At 44.3% G+C, this 24,985-nt stretch overlaps 1 protein-coding gene across 1 annotated transcript; it reads left to right on the top strand.

Annotated features, from left to right (window-relative positions):
• The first annotated feature begins 3,463 nt into the window (after positions 1-3,463).
• On the top strand, positions 3,464-9,162 carry LOC138769770 (chemerin-like receptor 1). Its single transcript, XM_069948435.1, has 2 exons — positions 3,464-3,525; positions 7,988-9,162. Exon 2 carries the CDS (start codon positions 8,006-8,008, stop codon positions 9,011-9,013), a length of 1,008 nt encoding a protein of 335 aa, XP_069804536.1. The 5' UTR covers positions 3,464-3,525; positions 7,988-8,005; the 3' UTR covers positions 9,014-9,162.
• Positions 9,163-24,985: the final 15,823 nt, after the last annotated feature.

The following is a 24,985-nucleotide window of genomic DNA, read 5'->3' as shown; positions in this document are numbered from 1 at the left end:
CAGTTGCAAAGGAAAAATATTTGCGAACGCTTTACGAACGTTTACGGTAATGTTCACACATTTTGTTCGTATTTCTACATACATGTAGAGAGTCATGTTATTCGCACGTATCACGTGTCATGCTGTACGAACGTTACTGGAACAGTATGTATGACGTGCCTTTTTCTGGGCTACTGGAACAGTATATATCAGGTGCCCTTAGTGGACTACTGGAACAATATGTATCACGTGCCTTTTTCTGGGCTACTGGAACAATATGTATAACGTGCCCTTAGTGGGCTAAACAAGGGACACTATAAGTCCCTTGTACACACACCTGCTGATGCTACTGATGCCGCTGCTGCTGCTGCTGTTGTTATCATCTATGTCTTAGCACTGAGAAGAGCTTTGGATTCAGAGATGACTTTTTCGCTGTATTTTAGCCCTGAAAAGGACTTTTGGGTTCTGTAGTAATCCTGCCTAACCAAAACGCTACTAAAACCTATCTCTCCCTGCTGCAAGATCTTTCCCTGGCTAAGTTGAAAGCGCATCTGCGGTCGAGAAGCGGGAGCCAAGTATTTAAGATTTCAGGTCATGTGGTCAAGGTTCAGCCATCCAATGAGGGTAGACGCCGTTTTTGCGCTGCGTGCGTACTCCCAGGGTCCCTCACGGCCTCCCTGCATGGAGATTGGATTAAAAAAAGCTCTAAGTGCGATGGGAGGGCTTTCAAATGTTTCCTGCGTATTCGCCACACTACTCGATTGAATTTGAATCTTTTGAATACCTCAATATTCGATCAAATACCATCTCAATCGAATCGTATTCACTCATCTCTAATGTTAACGTAAACATGGTCAACCCTGTTTTTGTCTACAGTAAAAGTGACCATTAAAAAACCATTTAAAAGTTATAAAATTGGCCACTAGGTGTCACTGTTTTTACTACTCTGCCTGTTACCAATACGTGTTCATCTATGACAACTAGGGATGAGTAAATTTACAGTGGGAACTAAGAGAAGCGCTTCATTCCTATCTGTATTCTGTTCCTATCTGTAGTCTGCTCCGCTCTGTGCCGCTCCTCCCAGTTTCCCGGGACTGGATCCATCTTTTTCCCAGCCCCAGCACAGAGCAGAGCGCACATCAAAGCCCTGCTGCCTGATGATTGTAATACAGATAGAAACTAAGCTTTGTTCCTACTTTAAATTCGCTCTTCCTTAACCCTTAGGGGACACAGACAGTTTTCATTTTTGCACTTTCCTTTTTTCCTTGTGTATATAAGGCCATAGCACTTGCATTTTTTCACCTAGAGACCCAGATGAGCCCTTATTTTCTGCACCACTAATTGTACTTTGCAATGGCAGATGTAATTTTTGCATAAAATATGCAGTAAGACCAGGGGAAAAAAAATATGTGTGGTGAAATTGAAAAACAAACGCAATTTTTTTTTTATTGGGGGGGGGGGGGCAGGGGTGTTTAAATGCCGTTTGCCCTAGGGTAAAACTGTCTTCTTATATACGTACGATTACGACGATATGTAACTTGTATAACTTTTATTATATTTGATGGCTTTTAAAAGATTAAAACCTTTTAAAAAAATATATGTTACTTAAAATCACTCCATTCCCATGCTTATAGCGCTTTTATCCTTTGGTCAATGGGGCTTTGTCAGGTGTCATTGTTTGCGCCACAATGTGTTCTTTCAATCGGTACCTTGATTGCGCATATGCAACTTTTTGATTGCTTTGGATTTTTTTTGCGCTTACGCCGTTTACCATGCAAGATCAGGAATACGATAATTTAATAGTTCAGGTGATGACGCACGCGCGATACCAAACATGTTTATTTATTTTTTTATAAAATGGGAAAAGGACAGTGATTCAAACTTTAATAAAAAAACTTTTTTTTTTTTGCACACATAGTAGAAGTCCGAGCCGGGATCAGCGCCATTGCGGCGCAGACCCCGGCCCGGTACAGATGCGGAGATCAGAGTGCGGCGACCCCCTCACTAGACCACCAATGATGGGGGACAGCAAGCATTTAAAGAGGACCTGTCAACCCCCGTGCCGGGGTGACAGGCTCCCGACCCCCCATTAGATCCCCCTATACATACCTCATTGCGCTCACAGGAGAGATTCTCATAGAGAATGAATGGAGAGTCCGATGCTCCGTCATCCTCAATGGGCATCGGACTCTCCTGTGAGCGCGCGCGCCGGGCTTCGGCCGCTGAAGTCTCAGTCACCTGACCGGCTCAGGAAGCGGGACCCGGCACAATAAGGTAAGTATAGGGGGATCTAACAGGGGTCGGGAGCCTGTCACCCCAGCACAGGAGGTGACAGGTTTCCTTTAAATGCAGCTGTCAACGTTGACAGCTGCATTTAAATGCCTAATTAGCGGGCATGGCGATCGGACAGTGCCCGCTAATAGCCGCGGTCCGAACTTCAAGCGGATTCCATAGCGCCACCACGCTCCCCTGCTTGAAGTTCTGCCCGTCTCATAGGCTCCATTCTATGCTCAGGCATATTCTGCCATCCACCCAAAGAATTGACATGTCGGACGGGCGGTACTTCAAGCAGGGGCGCCAGAATCCGCTTAAGGTTCTATGTGCTGATTTTAGAATGTGCACATACCCTAAGGGTCCTATTACACGGCCCGATCATAAACTGTTAGCGAGCTGCAATTTGCTAGATCGACGCTCGTTTACTGACGAATTACACAGGTCGACTATCGGGCAGCAAGGGCTGCACGGACATCATCGGCAATGTTCGTGTAGCCTTTGCCTTTAGTGTAAAATAATAAAGTATTACCTTATCACGTTCCTTGGTGTCCTTGGACCTTCCCTGGTGTCCTCAGAGGCCTTCCCCAGAGTCTGCAGCTCTGCCTTCTGTGCCGTTCTCTACACTGACAGGCCGCTGGCCAATCACTGACCGCTGCCTGTCATTGCAGAGTCCAGAACAGAAGGCAGAGCTAAAGAGATCGGGAGAGGCCTCCGAGGACACCGGGGAACATGGTAAGGTAAGTTAATACTTTATTATTTTACACTAAAATCACCAGCCGTCGGCCGCACATCCCTATTACACGTAGAGTTGTGCGCCCGATTGTTTCATCGACTGATCGTTCTCTCTGTTACACAGAGTGATAATCGGACGAATCAGCCTCGGAACTCGGCAAGTTATCGCTCCATGTAATAGAGCCCTTAGACTTCTTAGTGCTGATCTGGGAGCATCTTGCAGGGGGGTAACCAGGGGGAAATGTCATATACTGGTAATAGAATGACCAGATATAGTCCTGCTCCTCGTATACATACACAGGACAGTGCATCCTGAAAAATCACCTGAAATGACAGTTACAGTTGTGGATTGTTTGCCTACATAATTTAAAGGCTGTTGTATTGACATTGACAGTCCGTATGACTTTTAGTAAATGCACAGGATTATTCAAGACTATGATAATTGGACCGAGGAAGTAGAAATATGCAGCTGGTTATAGACAAAGGATCTTCTACACTCACCCAGCAAAGGAAGAGGTATTGGTGGAGAACAACACGAAGGTAAGAAACAAAAAACAAACAAACAAACATAGAAAGAAAACAGCCACCTAGTAGAAAAACGCACAGGGACCGTCACTACTCAAATCACACACTGCGTCAGGGGTACGCTCACACTAACATCGTGGAAAGCTGGAGTTATCAACTGAGAGTGCAGGTGGTGTTCAGCATAAAGATCACAGTTCGTAGATCCAAAGTCACTTGCAGGAGAAAAATGAAATAGCGGCACTCACCTGATCTTCTCTTTACTCTTTATTGTAGTCAAATATACATTAAATTCCACTCGGACGCTGAATAGGTGAAGGAGGACAAACAATGGTGAACAGAGCTCTGTGCACCATTGTTTGTCCTCCCTCACCTATTAACCCTTTCAAGCAAAAGTCAGTACATTTACTGACCTGCTTCAGATGCTCACTGTTTAGACAGCTGACAGTTTAGTGTAACTGCCACTGGACCCCCAAAGGGGGTCCAGCATCGGCAATTGCTGGCTTTGGTGGATCAGTAACGGTAATTGGTTTGGTAAAAAACACATAGGATTACATTGGAATCTCTGGAAAGAAAATAAAAAATTTTAACTTTTCACTCTTACTTTGCAGTTATTACTGTGAAATGCAGAAAGGGTTAAATAACTGAATGAATGTAAATTTAAATACTTGAAAGAGTGAAGATTTCAAAATGGGTTGAATTGTGGGGGGGGGGGGGGGTTAGTATACAGGCCTCTAATATATACTCCAAAACTGAACTGGTGCCTAAAGAATTTCTGAGTTTGAAATTTTCACGAACATTTTGAAAATTGCTACTAAACATTTACGGTCTCTAACATCCTAAAAAAGTAAAAGCATGTTCACCAAATGCTTTTAAAATAAAGTAGACATGTTATAGATATGAATTAATAAATAATGAATGTAGTACATACTTTCAAATGTAGAGAATGCGCTTTTTTTTTACATTTTTAACAACATTTTGGAGTTATTCACAAAAAAATTCTAAAGCTATCAACTCAAATTTACCACTAACATAAAGTAGAATACTGAAGTAACAAAAAAACAATCTTGGAATCAGAAGGATTGGTAAAAGCATTCCCAAGTTATTGATGAATAAAGTGACACAGGTCATATTCATAAAATTTGCCTTGGTCCTGAAAGGGTTAATGTCCGAGTGGACTTTTATGTATATTTGACTACAATAAAGAGTAAAGAGAAGTTCGGGTGAGTGCCGCTATTTCATTTTTCTTCTGCAAGTGACTTATAGAAACGAAACAATCAATATATTTTTTATAATTTAAAATATACCTAATACACTTACAGAACTTTTTGTCAGAGGAAGTGATGAATAAGTTTTTAATTTAACTTCATTAAAAAATATGTATTGTTGTTAATTCCTTAAGGACACAGTGGAATTTGGCCCAGGATCTCGCCAATTTTCAGTTTTGCTTTTTTCCCCTTTCTCTCCTTTTAAGACACATAGCGCTTTTAATTTTCAACTTAGCTGTTTTGAGTCTTATTTTTTGCGCCATGATCTCTAGTGGTCCCACCATAGGTGTTGCTAGTTTGATCACCCCTCGCAAAAGCCTGTAACTCAGAAGCAAAGTGGTAATGAAGCTATGTATAAGTTTTGCCACTAGATGTCAGTGCTATGTGTATTTCTATATGTACAGAATGTTGCACAGCTGTAGTGAACTAAGGGTTATTGTTTGTTTGAGATCTGCACACCAATGAGAGCTGCTCTTCTTTTCTTCCTAGCTCTGTCTTTCTTTCTTCTCCACCACTCACAGGAGCTGTTACACACCCTGTAGGACGTTGTCAAATGGTGAGGGGAAGTGTAGACTCACACTTAGTCAGTTCTCTTCTGTTTCTCAGAGAATCAAGATACACAGATCAGGCATCGCTGCTGAGTTAGCTAGGGAACTGGCTATGCCAGGTTTCCTGTCCGGGACAGACCAGCTGTAGTGTACAGATGCTTATGGAGAACACAGAGACTTTCTTTCTCAAAGCAACACTTCTACCTAAAATACAGTGCTAAACCACTAAAGAGAGGACAAGTCAGAGATCACCCCAACCCACGCTGTGAACATCTCTAAAAATGCAGGACAGTATCCTAAAGCAGAGGAACTGATCCAGATAGAGCAAAGCAGCCAAGAGCCTACGTACTATATCTTACAGCACATGGGAAACCAGATAACTTTGGACACCTTGCTCAACTCAGGTAACAAGGTCTGAAGCTCATGTCACCCTGATAGGACGGGTAACTCAACACTGCAGGGCAAAAGGTGGTATATCGACAAAGGTCGAAACACAAGCACAAGTACTCTTCTTCTTTCAAGTATTCTACGTCTTCTAAAGTTTTCGGCAGAGCACAGTACTACATTGGGTTGGGACTCTCATGACCTACTTCTCTCCACTTCTCTGAACTCTCTCTACTCTTCTCAGCAAGCAAGTCAGCACTGCTACGCTGCTCTACTCTACCTCAACAACTCTCAGTACAGATCTAGTGAAGTCAAGTCTGTATCAGTCAGTATTGTATCACAGAAGATTCTTAAGTAAAAAGGAATTTATTCTATCAGGACTTAGTGATCATTATACCAGCACCTACACACACACACTACACTGTCCTTGGGTCTCTTCCCCTTTCTGTGGGTGGTGGTACCGACAGTCTGGGTGGGTCATAACTCCACTCCGGGCCACCATGATAAGTGCCCAAGGACCCATCACAACCCGGCAGGTCACCGACCATTGGGGAAAGTATAGCCAGCCATACAAACCTAAAAGCAGGTGTGCCTTCATATCTGTGCGCTGAAATAGCACTGGCATCATGACAACATACCACCAGGTTGAACTATACTCCATTGACCAACCACGCTAGTAGTGGAGTGGAGTCACACAGTACCATCTGGCAAGTGACTGGTCGCAGCTGCCACAGGCGGCCAGGCACCACAGACCTACAGTATATCGGCCAGGAGAATGACCTGTCCTCTCCCCGCCCATTCTCCTGTTCGGTACAGGTCTGGAAACTCAGACCCGGACTGATCAAAACTTTTTACATGTCTTTATGACATGTCAAAAGTTTTCCCAAATGATATTGACACTTTAAGAGTTGACATGAGATGGTGGACCTAGCAGCATGGACATGTAGGGTCCTCAGAGGTAGTCACACCTAAGGTGTTTAGCACAGCGTACTTCTTGAACTCAGGTATGATAGGAAAAAGGAACACAGCAGTACAGCAGCTCAGGGATGGATGGACACTGGTCAGCAACCAGGCCCCTGAAGAAAGACACTTTCTGGCACTGAATACAATTGGAACCTACACAGGAAATGAAGATACTGAAGACTGCAGAACAGAGACCAGTGCTTTAACCATCCTTTACTACAGGGAGCAAGTTCCCATTGGTGGAGAGGGCCATGAGGTAACTAGTGATTGGCTCAGAGGAATACTGGTAGGCTCTGATAGGCTGTGATAGGGTGGTGGCATTGACAGACGATCTCTGCAAGCAGGCGGCAGCATTACATCATACAAATCACAGACAGACTAGTTAACCCTTGCATACCCCTCAATACATGCTACCAAGCAGTGAATATATTCGAGCAGTGTGAGACCTAGAAATACAGTCTTAGGCTGGGTTCACACTACGTATATTTCAGTCAGTATTTTGGTCCTCATATTGCAACCAAAACCAAGAGTTGATTAAAAACACAGAAAGGCTCTGTTCACACAGTGGTGAAATTGAGTGGATGGCCGCCATATAACGGTAAATAACTGCCATTATTTTAATATAACAGCCGTTGTCCTAAAATAACAGCAAATATTTGCCATTAAATGACGGCCATCCACTCAATTACAACATTGTGTGAACAGATCCTTTCTGTGTTTTTAATCCACTCCTGGTTTTGGTTGCAATATGAGGACCACAATACTGACTGAAATATACGTAATGTGAACAGAGCCTCAATCATGAGAAAATACAGAGAACCCCTGAGATAATACAAAACTTGAGATAATGTGCCCCCTACACAGTAATACATTCCGCAGCATTAAAGGAGAAGTCCACCCTTCCTGTTTTTTTTATTTTTATTGAAAAGGCAGGGACATGGGGAAAAGTAACAAAGAGAATTATCTCACCTCTCCCCGTGCATCTTCATCCCTGGATCGCTGCTCTGGGACCCCCGCCTGGCTCTCTGGCACTGCACATGTCTTGATCCGGCTGATGGACTGGGCACCCAGCCAGTCAGTGACTGAAGTGGACAACGCTCCAGTCACTGATTGGCTGAGCAGCTAGGACAGGAAATTTCTCCTAAGTTTTGAGGGAAAATGTCTCCCTGCGGGGGTCCCATGGCCGGTCCCTCCGTTCTCTTGCTTTGGTGCTATCATTAGTCTCTAGGATCCATACACATAGATAATCCCTGTAACAACATGCTTAATTATACAGTGCAACATGTTAATCTTATGTTTTTGTATTTCATTTTCTAGAAAACGTTCCAGTCGCATATGACAAAGAAGACAAAAATAATGAAGAATACAAGACTTTATGCATCCATTGTAAACGCCACCTATTCAGACTATACAGATTATTATGATAAAAACTACGCAAGAGGTGAAAACACTGTTCAAACTAACGTTCAGATGTACAATATCTATGAAGAAATAGGCATTATGATGGTCTTGTCAGTGTTTTGCTTACTGGGAATCATCGGAAATGGTCTTGTCATCTGGATCTGCATCAAAATGAAGAAGACGGTCAACGTGGTGTGGTTCCTCAACTTAGCCGTGACTGATTTCTCCTTTGCATTTATCCTTCCCTTGTTCCATATACAAATTGCATTAGGTTATTGGCCATTTCTTACCATTATGTGCAAGATCATCAATTTCTCACTATACTGTAACTTAGCCATCAATGTCCTCCAGTTCACAGTGATCAGTATAGACCGATGTATCTGTGTGGTGTTCCCGGTATGGTGTCACAACCACCGGAGACCAAGATTGGCTTATATCATTGTCCTGACCATTCGGATAATATCGGTTGTTGTTAGTATACCCTACGCATTATACGCAGACAAAGTTGATATTGATAATAATACTATGATATGTTTGTTAATATTTAAAAAATCTGGCTTGGTAATAGAAGGGATTCTGACATTTATTCTCCGCTTCCTTCTTCCTTTTCTCATAATTGTCTCCTGTTATATCTTGATTTTCTTCTATCTCAGAAGGAAACGTATCAGCATATCTGGACCTATTAAAACCAGTGTGGCCGTCACCATCGCCTTCTTTATCTGTTGGTTTCCTGTTCATCTGTATAACTTTCTTGCAGTGTTTTTAATCAGTACATTAAGCAATGACGTAGTTTATTATGAAAACTTGACAGCCGCTCTGCTGATGGTCATAAACTGTTTTATTAACCCCATCTTCTACCTGTTCATTGGTCAAGACGTCAAGGAGAAATTCTGTGGCTCGTTCCGGGCTAAGATCGAAAAAGCATTTACAGAAGGCGAATAATCTGAAAGGTCTGCAGCTCCTCAAAGGCTCCATCAAGATGATAAAGAATAAGTCATGAGATGACCAACATCAATGATGTTATTCTTATTGCATTTTCTGGACTACAATGTATAAAAGTAACCAAAAAAAGACAGCGTGACTCTTCAAATTGTTAGGAATAATTATATGTAATGTGCTTATATCAAATAAACTAAATTGTTTCTTTTAGATACTATTATTCCATATATATGTAACATATTCTTAGTTTGGTGGAGTTATGTGTCTCATGTAGTGATGAACGAAACGGTCTTTGGCTTTGTACGAAGCTGAATGATCAGCTTTTAAAACCCGCATATTGCCGCAATCTATGAGTGAGGCCCATATTATTCTGATCAAGAAAAAGGATAAGGATCCGAATGACATGGACTCTTATTGTCCCATTTCACTATTAAATACTGACGTGAAAATATTTGCCAAAATAATAACTAGAAGATTAGGTAGCGTGATAAAAGACCTGGTAGGGGAAAAACAAGGGGGATTTATACCAGGACGTACAGTTCATGATAACCTGATACAAGTTTTTGCTAATATTCAGTATAGTTCTCCGGGGTGCTGCTCTATCCTGTCCTTGGACGCCACGAAGGCCTTTGACAGGGTAGAGTGGCACTTTTTATGGCGGGTAATTGCCAGGATGGCTCTAGGTCAGCATTTTGGAGACCTGATTAGAGTCTTGTATGAATCTGCTAGGATACTGATGAATGACTCCATTTCCTGTGTAGAGGTACTCGGCAGGGTTGCCCGCTCTCCCCCCTTTTATTTGCTTTATACATTGAGCCTCTGGCGGCATAGGCACGGCAGCACCCAGGATTTAGTGGCTATGGTACAGGAGATCAAAATAATAAAATACTGCTCTACGCAGATGATGTTCTGATGTTTGTAACAAATCCAGTTACAGTAATTCCTGAGATAATTAACGCTCTAAGACAATATTAAAAACTTTCTGGCCTTCGGGTGAACTGGAGTAAATCCTCCCTACTGCCTCTGGATGAGGAGATCACCACACCGATCTCTGCACATCCTGCGTAAATCTGACGCATTAGCGTACTTGGGGGTTAAAGTCACAGTAGACTGCACAGCATATGGGAGACAGAACCTACACCCTTTCCTGCAGAGTCTGAAGTGCCATATTAATATATGGAACCAACTCCCTATTGGAATGGCAGATTGTATAGCCATCATTAGAATGGTGATTCTCCCCCAGATGCAGTTCTTCTTCTGCGCCTCCCCAGTGTGGATAAGCAATAATTGGCTAAAAAGATTAGAAGTATTACTCGGTAGCCAAGTCTTATAAACGAACTCAGTTCAGAATTATACATAGAAGTTATTATCCTCCCCTTTCTCTTTGGATATGAAGATTAGAGAAGATTCCAAATGTACTTGTTGTGGTTCAGTAGATGGGACCTTGCTCATGTCTTCTGGAATTGCCTGAGGATAGCCCAATATTGGGAAAATGTTTTTTGTGCTCTCCAGGGTAAACTGAATTGTTCCCTCACTTTTCTTCCAACCTTAGCGGTTCTTGGGGACCTGGGGGGGGGGTGCCAGAATGTAAGTTGAAAACAGTAGTATGTGTTTGTCTATTTTTGGCTAGACTAGTGATACTCCGTAATTCTGGGGTTCCTCTCTTCCTCCCTCTGTCAAGGAGTGGATTAATGTAACTGAACTGATAAACCAATATGAGCAAGTATGGTTTAGGAGACGTGGCACGAAAGGGGAGGGGGTATATAGGCGTCAATGGACTGGATGGGTAACTTAATCACAGATTAGGAACTGTAATTTTAGTAGAGCACAATATGAACTTATATGGGAGTACGTTCCCTTACGTGTGAACTTAGTTACTTTTTTCCTTTTTTTTTTTTTTTTCCTCTCTCGTGGTCCACTGGGGGTTAGGGGCGGGGGGGAGGATTTGATTTTAATGGTATGTGTTTACTGTACAATGGTTATGTCAACTGATGGGGGTTCTCCCACTATTGTAGTTTTGTTTGATTGGACAATGTGCTGAGATTGTAACCGAATGGTACGATGTTTATATGGTACTTTTTTTGTTATGGTCTTTTAGGTTAAAAACTGTCCTATTTCTTATTGTAAACGCATTGTACCTTGTGCACTTCTGATGTTCTTCTTTTACTATTTGTAATAATAAAGATATATTTAAAATAAATAAATAAATAAATCCCGCTGTCTGCCAGCTCTGTGGAGAAGGTGGATACAACCCGGGGACCACCTGGAAAACATGAATACATCCTAAGGTGTATGTGCTTATCCATGTTTTCCATGCAGGCTTCTTGCTGAGTGAACATCTCGATCTTCAGTTCAGATCCCGAATACAAACATAAATAAAAATGATCGTGATAAGTTTGGTTCGAACATTCACAAACAAATAACGAATGTACAGTATGAGCGTACATTTTGGGGCGTACAGATCCTCAGTTGCAAATCGTAAAATATGTAATAGCAGAGCAATTACGAGGTAGGTAGCATTAGCATATTTTTTATTCGTCCATGCATATATATGCAATGATGTGCATACATGTATCACACAATACGCACAAGCAGTGGCGAATTATAATGTGGGCGGTTTGGGCGGCCGCCCGGGGCCCGAGGCTCCGGGGGGGGGGCCCACATTATAATCCGCCACTGACTCTCTTGTACTGTCCCCCGGCTGATGCGCGGCTGCCGGGGGTGTCCCGTCCTATCCCCGGCAGCGCGCGCATCAGAGAGCTCCCAGTGCGCCTGTGGCTTCCAGCGCATGGGGAGCTCTCTGATGCGCGCGCTGCCGGGGATAGGACAGGACACCCACGGCAGCCGCGCATCAGCTGGGGACAGACCAGGAGGCGAGAGGCTCAACGGGGGAACGGATGGCAGGTGAGTTTTTTTTTTTTTGTGTTATCTGCTGTGCACAGGGGGGGGGGGGAGAGAGGGACCATCTATAAGGGGGGGGAAGAGGGCGACCATCTATAAGGGGGGAAGATGGGGACCATCTATAAGGGGGGAAGAGGGGGACCATCTATAAGGGGGGAAAAGGGGGACCATCTCCTATAGGATTAGCACCCTCCTCTCCTGACATCCTCTGTGCTGCTGTGACCTCCCCTATAGGATCAGCACCCTCCTCTCCTGACATCCTCTGTGCTGTTCGGGCTTCTTAAGAAAACTGTATTGTTATAACTTCGTCACTACCTCCAATAATTAGGCTCTCAAGCACAATTGCATCAGGGTGTTGGGCAAAAACTTGGCATTTCAACTTTCAATCAGAATTTGTCTATTTTAGGAGGATCCTTGTTTTGTCATACCATTTTATTTCTTGATAAAAACTTGTTGTGGGTGTCTTCAACCTTTATTGGATTTTGTGGCTGTTTCAAAGGCAGAAGCCGTCAGGTCTGTAGAGACCACTATATTGGCAGTTTTTTTTCATCTTCAATTTTAAATTAAATCAAATAATAAAAAAAAAAATCATTTTTTTTATTAAATCAAATCAAATGGGAATGTTGGAGGGCTCCAGGGCCAAAAAAAAAAAAAAAAAAAAATAATAATAATAATAGTAATTTTTGGAGTGTTTACCTCAAGGGCCTTAAACTCTCTTTTTGGTGCTAATTTTCTTTCCTTATGCCTTTAGGTGGAAGAACACACTGTTTAGCAGGCAGCATCAATCAGGTCGGTAGAGGCGGTAGTATTGGTTGGTTTTCCCATCAAATTCAATTACATTTTTTTTTTTTTTTTTATAAAAATTGCCTAAAAATAATTTTTGTCCTGGTTTGCCAGGGATACCGCACTTGCCCTCTCTTAGATACTCTTTAAAAGATTTCAAGTGTGAACATTCAAATTCCAGGGTCTCTTAGGAAGGCTGTATTGTTATCAATTCTCCTGTAACTTTCAGGATTTTTGGAGGGCTCACCTCACTCAAGGGTCTCAATTTCAATTTTCACATGGTTTCCATGAGAACCATACCCCTTTATGTGTAGAACGTTTCTGATCACATCACACAAGCACACACACAATGACAGTTAGCGGTGGGTGCTGCTTGATTTCACACTTGCCTATGCCATCTGTGGTTGCCATAGGCAACGTGATTTAAAGGGGTGCATGAAAATGTTTCTTTTGCCTAAAATTTGGCTTTCTGTCCATGGTAATGTAGAAGAAAGAAGGTTTCCTGGTGTTTTTTCCCACTTTACATAGAGGTTATATTGCGTTTGGAGTGCATTTTTGATAGGGTGTGATAGTGGTGTAATACTACGGCTTGGTAATGTTAGATGCACCCAGGCATGCTTCCCTTGCTGTCCCAGTTGCATTCCAGTGGTGTTGGCATCATTTCCGCAGGTGTCATTGAGGACTTGGTGAACCTCCAAGTGGTTGAATTTAGGTTTCCAAGAAATGACAATTTTTCTCCTAATAGACTTTAATGGGGTCCAGTATTCGATCAATAGCCGAACATTGTGGTCCAAATCAAATCGAATTTCGAGCTTTCAAATATTTCACTACTTGCTCATCTATAATGAATAGTTATGTGCAGTTTTTAGTCAATATATATACAGTACAGAGAGTTTTTAGAATTACAGTTTATTGTAGAGAATTATTCAGACCATTTTCCATCTCTTCCAGTCATTGGATTAGGAAGATATAATATCATAGTCTTATACTTACTTTCTATGCTGTAAGAGAATAGAAAGTCTCACAAAACAAGAAGAAAAAGATATAACCCAAAGAACAAAATCAGGGTCACTGTTATCAAGAGACAAGAATGGCGCTGATGCTGGACAAACAGACAGTGATCGTGGACAATCCCTTCAGGTGACAGACGCACATTCTAGGCTATATTGTAGTTAATAGGCAATTCCTCATAGTTCTCCATTTCACATAATTTTCTATCACCATCCAATAACAGAGACTATATGATAACTGGATTGGATTCATTACTTTTTTTTAATTAACTTTATTAATTAATTTTACTTCATTAATGAAAGTTCCTTGTTTCCCTGAAAATAAGACATCCTCCAAAAATAAGGCATAGTGGAGGATTTACAGGATAGCATAAAATAAGGAATGCCCCAAACATAAGACTCCCTCTGACACCAGGATTATGCGGAATTGTGATGACTACTGGTAGTATATAATAAATAGAGATAAGCAAAACCTCGAGCATGCTCAAATCAATCCGAACCTGAACGTTCGGCATTTGATTAGCGGTGGCTGCTGAACTTGGATAAAGCCCTATGTGGAAAACATGGATATAGTCATTGGCTGTATCCATGTTTTCCAGACAACCTTAGAGCTTTATCCAAGTTCAGCAGCCGCCACTAATCAAATGCCGATCGTTCGGGTTCGGATGGACTCGAACCCGAACCCGGTTCGCTCATCTCTAATAATAAATGTTCTTTTTTTCCCCAACACTATGTGTCAGGACGGGGAGGCAGAGACAAGACATGACAGTGAGCCCTAAAACTGAACCCACAAACTGTCCCTACCAACTTGCCTCACACGGCCCTAGGCAGCCGCGGACAACCACGATGACGTACCCTACACTGGGTACGTGCACACAGAATGAGACAGACAAACACAATATCGGATAGTAAACTACCAAGGGTCAACACCAGACGGGCAGCACAGTACAAAAACAAGTAGCAGTCGGATAGTCTAAAGTCAAAGCCAGAGGTCAGGTAACAGTCAAGCAAGCAAAAGGGAGTTAGGACGGGAAAAGCAGGAATAGACAGGGGGAGCTGGGACCAGGGTATTAAAGGGGTAGTGCTGCGCTCAGCAATTATTCACAGAATAACACACATTACAAAGTTATACAACTTTGTAATGTATGTTATGTCTGTAAATGGCCCCCTTCCCCGTGTCCCACCACCCCCGCCCGTGTACCTGGAAGTGTGGGGCATTATACATACCTGACGCATGTCGACCCTCTTCAGACAATGACGTCCTCTTCGGGCGGCCGGACGAACACCACCGACTGTCCCTAGTGCCAGCCACCCTCTGCAGCATCATCAGATGCTCAGCCGCGATTGGCTGAGCATAACTGTGCTCAGCCAATCGCGGAGGGGGGCCGGCATCAGGGATGGCAGGAGCTGTTCGGCCGGCCTCCAGAAGATGACGTCTTGGCACAAGATGGCGGACGGCCTCGACACGGATCAGGTATGTATAATGCACCACACTTCCAGGTACACGGGCGGGGGTGGTGGGACACGGGGAAGTGTGTGGTGCATTATACATTACCTGATCCGTGTCGAGCCCGTCCGCCATCTTGTGCCAAACGTCATCTTCGGACGGACGGCCGAATCCCTGCCGCCGCCCCCCCTCCGCCGCATCATAACGATGCTCAGCCGCGATTGGCTGAGCACAGTTATGCTCAGCCAATCGCGGCTGAGCAGCTGATGACGTTTGGCACAAGATGGCGGACGGGCTCGACACGGATCAGGTAATGTATAATGCACCACACACTTCCGGGTACACGGGCAGGGGGTGGTGGGACACGGGGAAGGGGGGAGATTCACAGACATAACATACATTACAAAGTTGTATAACTTTGTAATGTGTGTTATTCTGTGAATCATTTTTAGCGCCGCACTACCCCTTTAAGTGCTATAATGTAATGTATGCCAATTGCAACACTGCCATCTGGTGGTCACTGAAAAACAAACTAATAGCGGTAGTGTTAAACTAAAACACCCTTACATAGAATGACCAGCTAAAACAGTGCTGTATTATTTATGGATAAAACAGGTATGTAATTCCTCAGCTGGCCACCAATTAATCCAGAAAGTTTTTATTGATTGAAGAATTTATTTCTAAATAATTTGTGCAATTTTTTTGTTTATATGTACAGTAGTTAATTAGGTAATACATTCCTTATACTGAGATTTTCAACCGTCTTCTATTGTAAAGCTTTGTACTGCTTACTTGAATGAGATAATAGATGGGTATTAGTTATTGGCCTGAGGTTTTTTTTCTTTTTTCACATACTGTATAAAAGTTTACAATTCTATCAGATACAGATACAGAAAATAATCCCAACAGTAACAAGAGGCCCCAAGAATACAGAGTAGACGGCCACTTATTTAGACTCGCAGAATCGATTATTGCAGTTGTTGTTTTAGTTGTCCTTGTGGCTGTTGTAGAAGAGCTTGTAGCTGGGGGTGTTGTAGTAGAAGAGCTTGTAGCTGGAGATGTTGTAGTAGAAGAGCTTGTAGCTGAGGATGTTGTAGTAGAAGAGCTTGTAGCTGAGGATGTTGTAGTAGAAGAGCTTGTAGCTGGAGATGTTGTAGTAGAAGAGCTTGTAGCTGGAGATGTTGTAGTAGAAGAGCTTGTAGCTGGAGATGTTGTAGTAGAAGAGCTTGTAGCTGAGGATGTTGTAGTAGAAGAGCTTGTAGCTGGGGGTGTTGTAGTAGAAGAGCTTGTAGCTGGAGATGTTGTAGTAGAAGAGCTTGTAGCTAAGGGTGAAGCTTTCTGACATGAGCTCAGGGAATAAGATGAAATAATATTGGAACAGTAGATGTCGTTAGCACAGCCAAGTGCAGACTCAATTCCTGTGATGAAGTAAGAAAACACTGCAATGTTATTAGGGGATATCCACCTTCTTATCAAATCTAAAAAAATGTAGTATTAGGGAGCTTTCACACCTACCGGATCCGCAGCGGATCTCACGCTGCGAGTTTGCAGCAAAATCCGCTGCGGATCCTGTAGTGTGAAGCTCAATGGGTCCCATATGCTGCCTGCATGGGACCCGGCCCCTTTAACCCCTGCGCCGCCGCCGGCTGCCCACAGCTTACAGTCCCGGCCCCCTTAAACCCTCCCCCCCGGGGGGCCGGGGCAGCGATCGGGCGTGTGGGGGCGGGGGGTCGGGGTGCAGGATTTAAGGGGGCCGGGGCTGTAAACTGTGGGCGGCCGGCAGCGGCGCAGGGGTTAAAGGGGCCGGGTCCCATTTCTATTTTCGGATTTGCTTCTATTTTCGGATTGTAGTTTTGATTGTTTTTTTTTTTTACTTTTTGTACATGTGGTGTCCCACCACAGGTGTTTCTGTTGTATACACCCTTTACAAAAGCCTGTACCTATTGTACGTATGTGGTGATGAAGGTAGTGATAAAGTTTTACCACTAGATGTCATATTGTACAGCCAAAGTTACTAATGGGTTGCTGTTTTTTTTCTTGTACCATATTGATCTGTGAACCAATAGGAGTTCTTTCTTCTCTTCTCCTATCCTATATCTCTTTACTTCTGCATGCACACTCCTTACCCACTCACAGCTCACTTTAGATATGCTGAGGAAGGAAGTCACATGGGTAGAGGAAGTGTAGCTCAGTGTTAGTCAGGTTCCTGTGCAGAAAGGACCCAAGACAGGACAATCCCTGCTGCAGTCAAGCTGGGCCCTGGCTTATGCCAGGTCCCCTGTCAGGGACAGCAGAAACAGCCCAGAGAGGCTTTTGTAGCTAGACTCTGCAGAGACAAGATGCAACCTACAGCTTTTCTACAAGTAACGCTACACAACACTATGCAGTACTAAACCCCTTTCAAGAGAGGACAAGTCAGAGACAACCTCAACCAATGCCATGGACTAGGAGAGTCACAGAGCAGGACAGTATCCACAAACAGCAGTAAGCTACAGTAGGAACTGATCTAGATAGAGCAAAGTTGAGTTAAGCCTAGAAACTCTATCTCGCAGTGCGGGTGTCCGCAGGAAATCCTCAGCATTCCGCTCAACCCAGGTTACAAGGTCATGGCCCTGTGTCACCCTCTAGGACGGGTCCCCCAAATCTAGTGGGCATAAGGTGGTGCAAAGACTCAAAGGCTCAAAACACAGGCACAGGGATTCTCTTCTTATTATTCCTCTAAGTATTCTTCTACCTCATCCTCCAACATCCCGGCAGAGCACAGTACTACTTGGGTTGAGACTCTCTCTGCTACTCTACTTCTTGTATCTCTCAGCACACTACTCAGTCAGCACGACTGTATTCTCCACTATATTCCAAACACAGATCTGGTTGCTGTATTGTCAAGTGTTCGTCCACAAGTCAGGTGTATTATCAAGTGCTTTATATAGAGAACCCTATACTGTCAAGGGAAATCTGTATGACTGGCTGCACACTTTGTGATTCTTCACCACACATCGACACAGTGTACACTATAGCCTTGGGACACTTCCCCTTTCTGTGGTTGGCAGTTTTAATAGTCCGGGAGGGTCACTGCACCACTCCGGCCCACCTTGATATCATCCCAAGGGACCCCGTAGCAGCAAGAGTGTCATCACACCTGTGCGCCCACTTGGCACTGATGTCACTAATTAACATCTTAAAGATTTCCAAGAACTGTTTTCTCTATATTGCAATCGCAAGTCACTGAGGACTAAGCACCACACCACCTATTGCCCTGAAGATATGTGCCCCAACACAAATCATCCTAGTGTGCATAAAAGTGGGGGAGCCATCTTTATTACATTGGAACTGTGTTCTTTATTTGCAAAGTGCGTCACAACTTCTGAACAGCCTGCCAGCCAAAACGTGGGAAAGCTGTCCAAAAGCACAGGAAGGACTATCTAAAAGCGTGCCAAAGTCTCAACACTGCCCCCTGGCGAAATTCGACAGCACCAAGTTGTTTCCAGGAGGACCCCTGATGGTGAGACACCTCCTTGCTTGCACTTCCGTTGAGGCCATGATTGTGAAGGCCGACGCCCAAGAACGTCCCCTGCGCTCTGGCGGAAGTGATGCCTTCGCCCTTAATGGTGACAAGATGGTGAATGGAGAACAGCATGTCCTAGATGCTGCGTCACAAGTAGAGATGAGCGAATACGATTCGAGATGGTATTCGATCGAATATTGCGGTATTCGAAAGATTCTAATTCAATCGAATAATGTGGCGAATACCCAGGAAACATTCAAAAGCCCTCCCATTGTTTGGCAAAGTTGGCGCTTTTTTAATCCAATCACCATGCAGGGAGGCCGTGAGGGACCCTGGGAGTACGCCCGCAGCGCGAAAATGGCGTCTACCCTCATTGGATGGCTGAACCACATGACCTTGAATCTTAAATACTCTGCTCCCGCCTCTCGACCGCAGATGTGCTTTCAACCTAGCCAGGGAGAGATCTTGGAGCAGGGAGAGACAGGTTTTTAGTAGCGTTTTTGTCAGGCAAGCTTACTTCAGAACCCAAAAGTCCTTTTAAGAGCTAAGATAAAGCAAAAAAGTAATCTCTGAATCCAAAGCACTTCTTAGTGCTAAGACATAGATGATAACAGCAGCAGCATCAGCAGCTGTATTCATTCCAGTACCCTGTGTGTACAAGTGACTCATAGTGTCCCTGGTGTAGCCCACTAAGGGCACGTGATACATACGGTCCCAGTAGCCCAGTAAAGGCACGTGATATATACTGTTCCAGTAGCCCACTAAGGGCACGTGATACATACTGTTCCAGTAGCCCACTAAGGGCACATGATACATACTGTTCCAGAAGCCCAGCAAAGGCACGTGATACATACTGTTCCAGTAACCCACTAAGGGCACATGATACATACTGTTCCAGTAGCCCAGTAAAGGCATGTGATACATACTGTTCCAGAATGCGTGATACGCGCGAATAACATGACGCTCTACAGACGCACATCGAAATAATGTATGTAATGCTGCGGAAGAAATACGAACGAAATGTGTGAACATTGCCGTAAACGTTCATAAAGGGTTCACAAATATTTTTCCTTCGCAACTGCAGAGAGTGGCATTATACTGTGATTTTGCGACGTTGGGTGCACCCAGGCATGCTCCCTCTAATGTCCCAGTATCATTCCGGAGGTGTTGGCATCGCCTAGGGAGGTTTCATGAGGGACTTGGTGACCTCCAAGTGGTCGAATTTGGATTTCCAAGTGTCGAGAAGTTTTTTTCCCATAGACTATAATGGGATTGAATATTCGTTCAAATAGTCGAATCTCAGAGACTATTCGATTCGAAATCTCGAAAGTCGAATATTTAACTACTCGCTCATCTCTAGTCACAAGCCTTATCCGAGATTGTGGAAGCTCTTGCCCGCTGGTCAGCAGCCTCTGCGGAGAGGTACCCACACATGGCAGGTCCTCTTCCTGCTTTTACTGGTCTAGAACAGCAGCTGAGACCTCCGGCCACGCAGCCAACAGCCTGAGAAGAGATACCAGGAGGTGAGGGACATTTCTTTAAGATCCAGGACCCTGATCAAGAGATTGAGCCGTACTCCGAGTTCTCCGTCTATGAAGAGGATGAGTACGCAGCAAAAGTTGCCTTTGATGATGATGAGTGCTAGGCTATCCCGGCGCCACCGCCCTACTCCAAGACTCCGGCCCCAGCAGAGCCACTAGACCGCAACCATTCTGAGCCGGGACCGTCTCCACTACCTCTGCTGCCACAGAGAGCTTGCAGAAGCAAGACGCAGCAGCTCCATGATGTTATTCGAGACATTGGTCCGGCTAAGCAGCCACCCTTCTGTCATCCGGCAGCAGAACGGAAAGATGAACTGGCAGTGACAGCTCCATCCCGGACTAGTGACACAGCTACCCGTTAAGTGACCGCATAAGAGCTGGAAAAGAAGTTCTTTAGACGATATGATCAGCCACAACCTAGTGAGAGACCCCTAGAAAGGTGGAGAGCCACTGTGATATCGTTTGATAAAGAAAAAGGCTTTGGGGTTATTCAAGACTCCTACCCTGGTGAGCACATCCGTGGGAGTCGTCAGGCCGTTGAAAGGGCATATCTTCCTGGTACTCGCCATAACCTGAAAGAAGGTGAGATCGTTGAATATACACCATATATGTTTGAGAGAGAAAAGTGGGCTACAGCTGTCACCCGGCCTAAGTTCTATATCCAGGAGCCCTTTAAGCCAACTGCATCACAGGACTGAAAGTGACCTGGGAAGCTTATCGCCGACGGAAAGCCATAGAGGAACATGTCATTGTGGTCACTACCACAGGTTCCAAAGCTCCATCACCAACCAGACAAGATGACAGGCGGAAACCCGCTGCTGCAGCCACTGCCGCCCCTCCTGCTGCAGCTGTGACAGAAGTCCACACTGTCTCCCAGGTACAGCCTCAGGTCATCTACAACATTGCTGTGACCACAACTCCAGCACCTGTTACTACTACTGCTACAGCCTCTACCATGACTAAGGAGTGCATTTGCTGTAAGAGACTTGGACGCAGGAGATTGCTTCCAGCTCAACCCAGAAAGAGATTGACAGCTGCAACTCTGGCATCTCGAGCCTCTCAAACCTTCTAAAGAGTGTCCCCCAAAAGGCACTGAAAAGGACGCTATGCTGTCCCTTAGGCAGTTTGACTGAGCTGCTCTGTTGAGCAACGTTGGCTTCTACATTCGTGTGTCCCCTGTTCTCAACAGCCCCTGTTCAAGATCCCTGCACCTGGCTTAGCCGTGATTCAACTTTCCTTTCTCCCCTTTTCTTGTGAGGATGGAGTCTCGCCGTTTACAGAAAAGCTGCATCACCATTTAGGGTGTATATGGACAGATGCATCCAGTACCAAAGTTTTTTTGTGAACGATTGTACTATTGCCCAAACCAAACTTTTATGTGTACACGTACAAGTATTCTAATATATACTATTGTTTTATAACCCATGCTGTGCCTTAACAAACGTCCAGTCTTTTTCTCAAGGTGTTACGCCATTGACGGCTTTTCTCAAGTGGGGGAGTATGTGGTGTCCCACCATGGGTGTTTCTGTTGTATAAACCATTAGCAAAAGCCTGTACTTATTGTACTTATGTGGTAATGAAGGTAGTGATAAAGTTTTATCACTAGATGTCAGTATTGCCCATATCTGAGTATTGCAAGCCAAAGTTACTAATGGGTTACTGTTTTTTTTTTTCTTGTACCACATGTATCTGTGAACCAATAGGTTCCTGTGCAGAAAGGACACAAGACAGGACACTCCCTGTTGCAGTCAAGCTGGGCCCTGGCTTATGCCAGGTCCTCTGTCAGGGACAGCAGAAACAGCCCAGAGAGGCTTTTGTAGCTAGAACCTGCAGAGACAAGATGCAACCTACAGCTTTTCTACAAGTAACGCTACACAACACTATGCAGTGCTAAACCCCTTTCAAGAGAGGACAAGTCAAAGACAACCTCAACCCATGCCGTGGACTAGGAGAGTAACAGAGCAGGACAGTATCCACGGACAGCAGTAAGCTAGGAACTGATCCAGATAGAGCAAAGTTCAGTTGAGCCTAGGAACTCTATCTCGCAGCGCAGGTGTCCACAGAAAAATACTCAGTATTCCGCTCAACCCAGTTAACAAGGTCGGGGCCCTGTGTCACCCTCTAGGACGGGTCCCCCAAATCTAGTGGGCATAAGGTGGTGCGAAGACTTGGGTTGAAGACTACTTGGGTTTAGACTCTCACGACATCCTCCTCTCTGCTACTCTACTTCTCAGCACGCCACTCAGTCAGCACGACTGCATTCTCCACTGTATTCCTATCACAGATCTGGTTGCTGTATTGTCAAGTGTTCATCCACAATTGTTATTGCGCCAGGCCACTCCACTGAGGGTAGTAGTAGGTGGTAGTACTGGGTAGGAACCCGGGTAGCCACTTGCCTGATGTTATGTCACAGTTTTGGCACGAGGGATAGCAGCTAACCAGCGGGGACCTGACCATGCGGAGGCCGAGCAATTCTTCGTTGCCCCTAGTCAAGGCACCAATAATTAAACCAATGCCAGGGTTCAGAAACAACGGTACTTGTGTGTTTATTGAAACGGTGATAACTAGTAGCAACAGTCTCTCCAGATGCAACCGGGAATAAGGCAGACTTGGATAAGGCAGAGTAATGGGTGATGCTGCAATAGGCTGTGATGGTAGCGTTATTTGGAATAAGGAAACTGAATGATGAGAGTAGTAGTACTGGAGTTATGATACCGGGCGGAATGGAGTTGAGAAGAATACTTGCTATTGATGATGAGAGAGATGATGAGAGTAGTGAATGAAGACGGCACCCAGATCTTTAGTGGAGATGAGGATCTTGAAGGACTTGAGGATAGAAAACCAGGTCCCGTCTGGACCGGAGCACCTCTGGTAACGCTCGAGCAGCAGAGCACACGTGCCCCTCTCCTGACAGTGGAGGGAGGACACACACACACATGACCTGTCCCCTTGAAGGTAGAAGACAGGGCTCAGGAACAACAGAGCAACACACCCTTCTCCCCTAAAGGTGGAGAGAAGACTGAGGTAGGACAGGAAGTCACATGGTATCCCCAGCCAAAGCTCGACGGCTATTGGAGTTACCATGGCAGCAGGGGCAGTCACCTGACATCAAGCTATTGCATCATCACACCATTAGGCATATTGGACTGAATATACATGAGAAGAACCATACTTGAACACTGGGGGGGCAACATAATACGATTAGGCACTGATAACTGAATATGCATGAGAAATAAATGACATAACAGACCTGAATACTGAGAGGGGTGACATAATATAGCAGTTTGCAGTGGGACTATGTTTCCAGAACAGAACTGACTATAATAAAGGTGCAGACAGAGAGCCACAGAAAAATACTCTGCTCTGGGACACTGCATTATCGAGTGTATTATCAAGCGCTTTATCAAGAGAACCCTATACTGTCAAGGGTAATCTGTATGACTTGTTGCACACAAGTACCTTCAAGTAAAACAAGCTATTTTATGGTAAAGTGACTTTGTGATTCTTCACCACACACTGACACAGTGTACACTATAGCCTTGGGTCACTTCCCCTTTCTGTGGGTGGCAGTTCCGATAGTCCAGGAGGGTCACTACACCACCCCGGCCCACCGTGATATCATCCCAAGGGACCCCGTAGCAACCCGACAGGACACTGTCCATAGGGGAAAAGGGTACAACCGGCCTTGTAAAATAAAAGCAGGAGTGTCATCACACCTGTGTGCCCACTCCGCACTGGCGTCACAAATTAACATCCTAAGGCCCGGCGGTACCTCGGCCAACCATCACCGGAGTGGCGTCACATTTCACCATCTGGTGAAGTGATCGGCCGTGCCTCCGACACAACATCACCGGAGGTTACCACATACATTGTTATGTTGGCTGCCACCTTGCCTCCTCTGTTCTTAACAACATTTAGTGACATGCTTTACAGCAAGACTCATGGATATCTGTCTATTATCTCGGTGAGTAAAACCCGGCACTCACCAGTAAATGCTCAAACGATTTATTGAACATATCCAATATAACAAACAGGGTGCGTTTCAGTGATAGACTTTATCATCTGCCAAGGCCGAAACGTGCCCTGTGTTTTTTATATTAGATAAATGAATCTACAATAAATCTAGAGCATCTTTCTCTTTCTTATCTCTGTGAGACATTACTGAGTCCACTCTGTGACCTGTGAAGAGGTCATTCCACAGGGAGCTGCTATTGTCTCCTCTATCTACTGTTGTCACATGTACAGATCACTTTACAGCAGTCTCCTCTTATCACTACAGACAGAACAGGAAGTCTCAGCTTACGTTTAGTCCCAGTGGTGAGAATTAAAATTGCAAGATCTCAGGATTATTATAAATAATTTAATTACAAAAAGGTTCAGAAGCAATAGAAAATCCTGGGATATGCTATACCCCTATTGTGTCTATTACTTGTAATATAGGAACCCACTTCAACACATATTACACGGAATAAACATGGGCATACTCCTTACAAAAAGCGCTATTTATCCATGATTAATAAAAAAAAAATAATAATACACAGTAAAAACAGTTTCATTAAAAGATTCAGCAGCAATGATTACAGAAACAATCACGCAATACAATGTAAGTCAGGAGCACCAATATCTTTTACTCTATGGGCCTTCTGTGCAGTATATTACATTAATGCATGCTCATACTATTCTAATCACACCAGCATATCTTATATATCCATATACATGTGACCAAAAGGTACCAATTTCTTCCACGAGTCATGCCTTCCTACACCCATTTAACCCATTCACACAACG

The sequence above is a fragment of the Dendropsophus ebraccatus genome, chromosome 12, assembly GCF_027789765.1.
Source record: "Dendropsophus ebraccatus isolate aDenEbr1 chromosome 12, aDenEbr1.pat, whole genome shotgun sequence".
NCBI lineage: Eukaryota > Metazoa > Chordata > Amphibia > Anura > Hylidae > Dendropsophus > Dendropsophus ebraccatus.
Note: the sequence above shows the minus strand (reverse complement) of the source record. Positions and strands in the feature narration are given on the sequence as shown.

What these genes read in the sequence shown, in the direction of transcription:
- LOC138769770 (XM_069948435.1), top strand. Translation starts at nt 8,006, where the DNA reads ATGACAAAGAAGACAAAAATAATGAAGAATACAAGACTTTATGCATCC.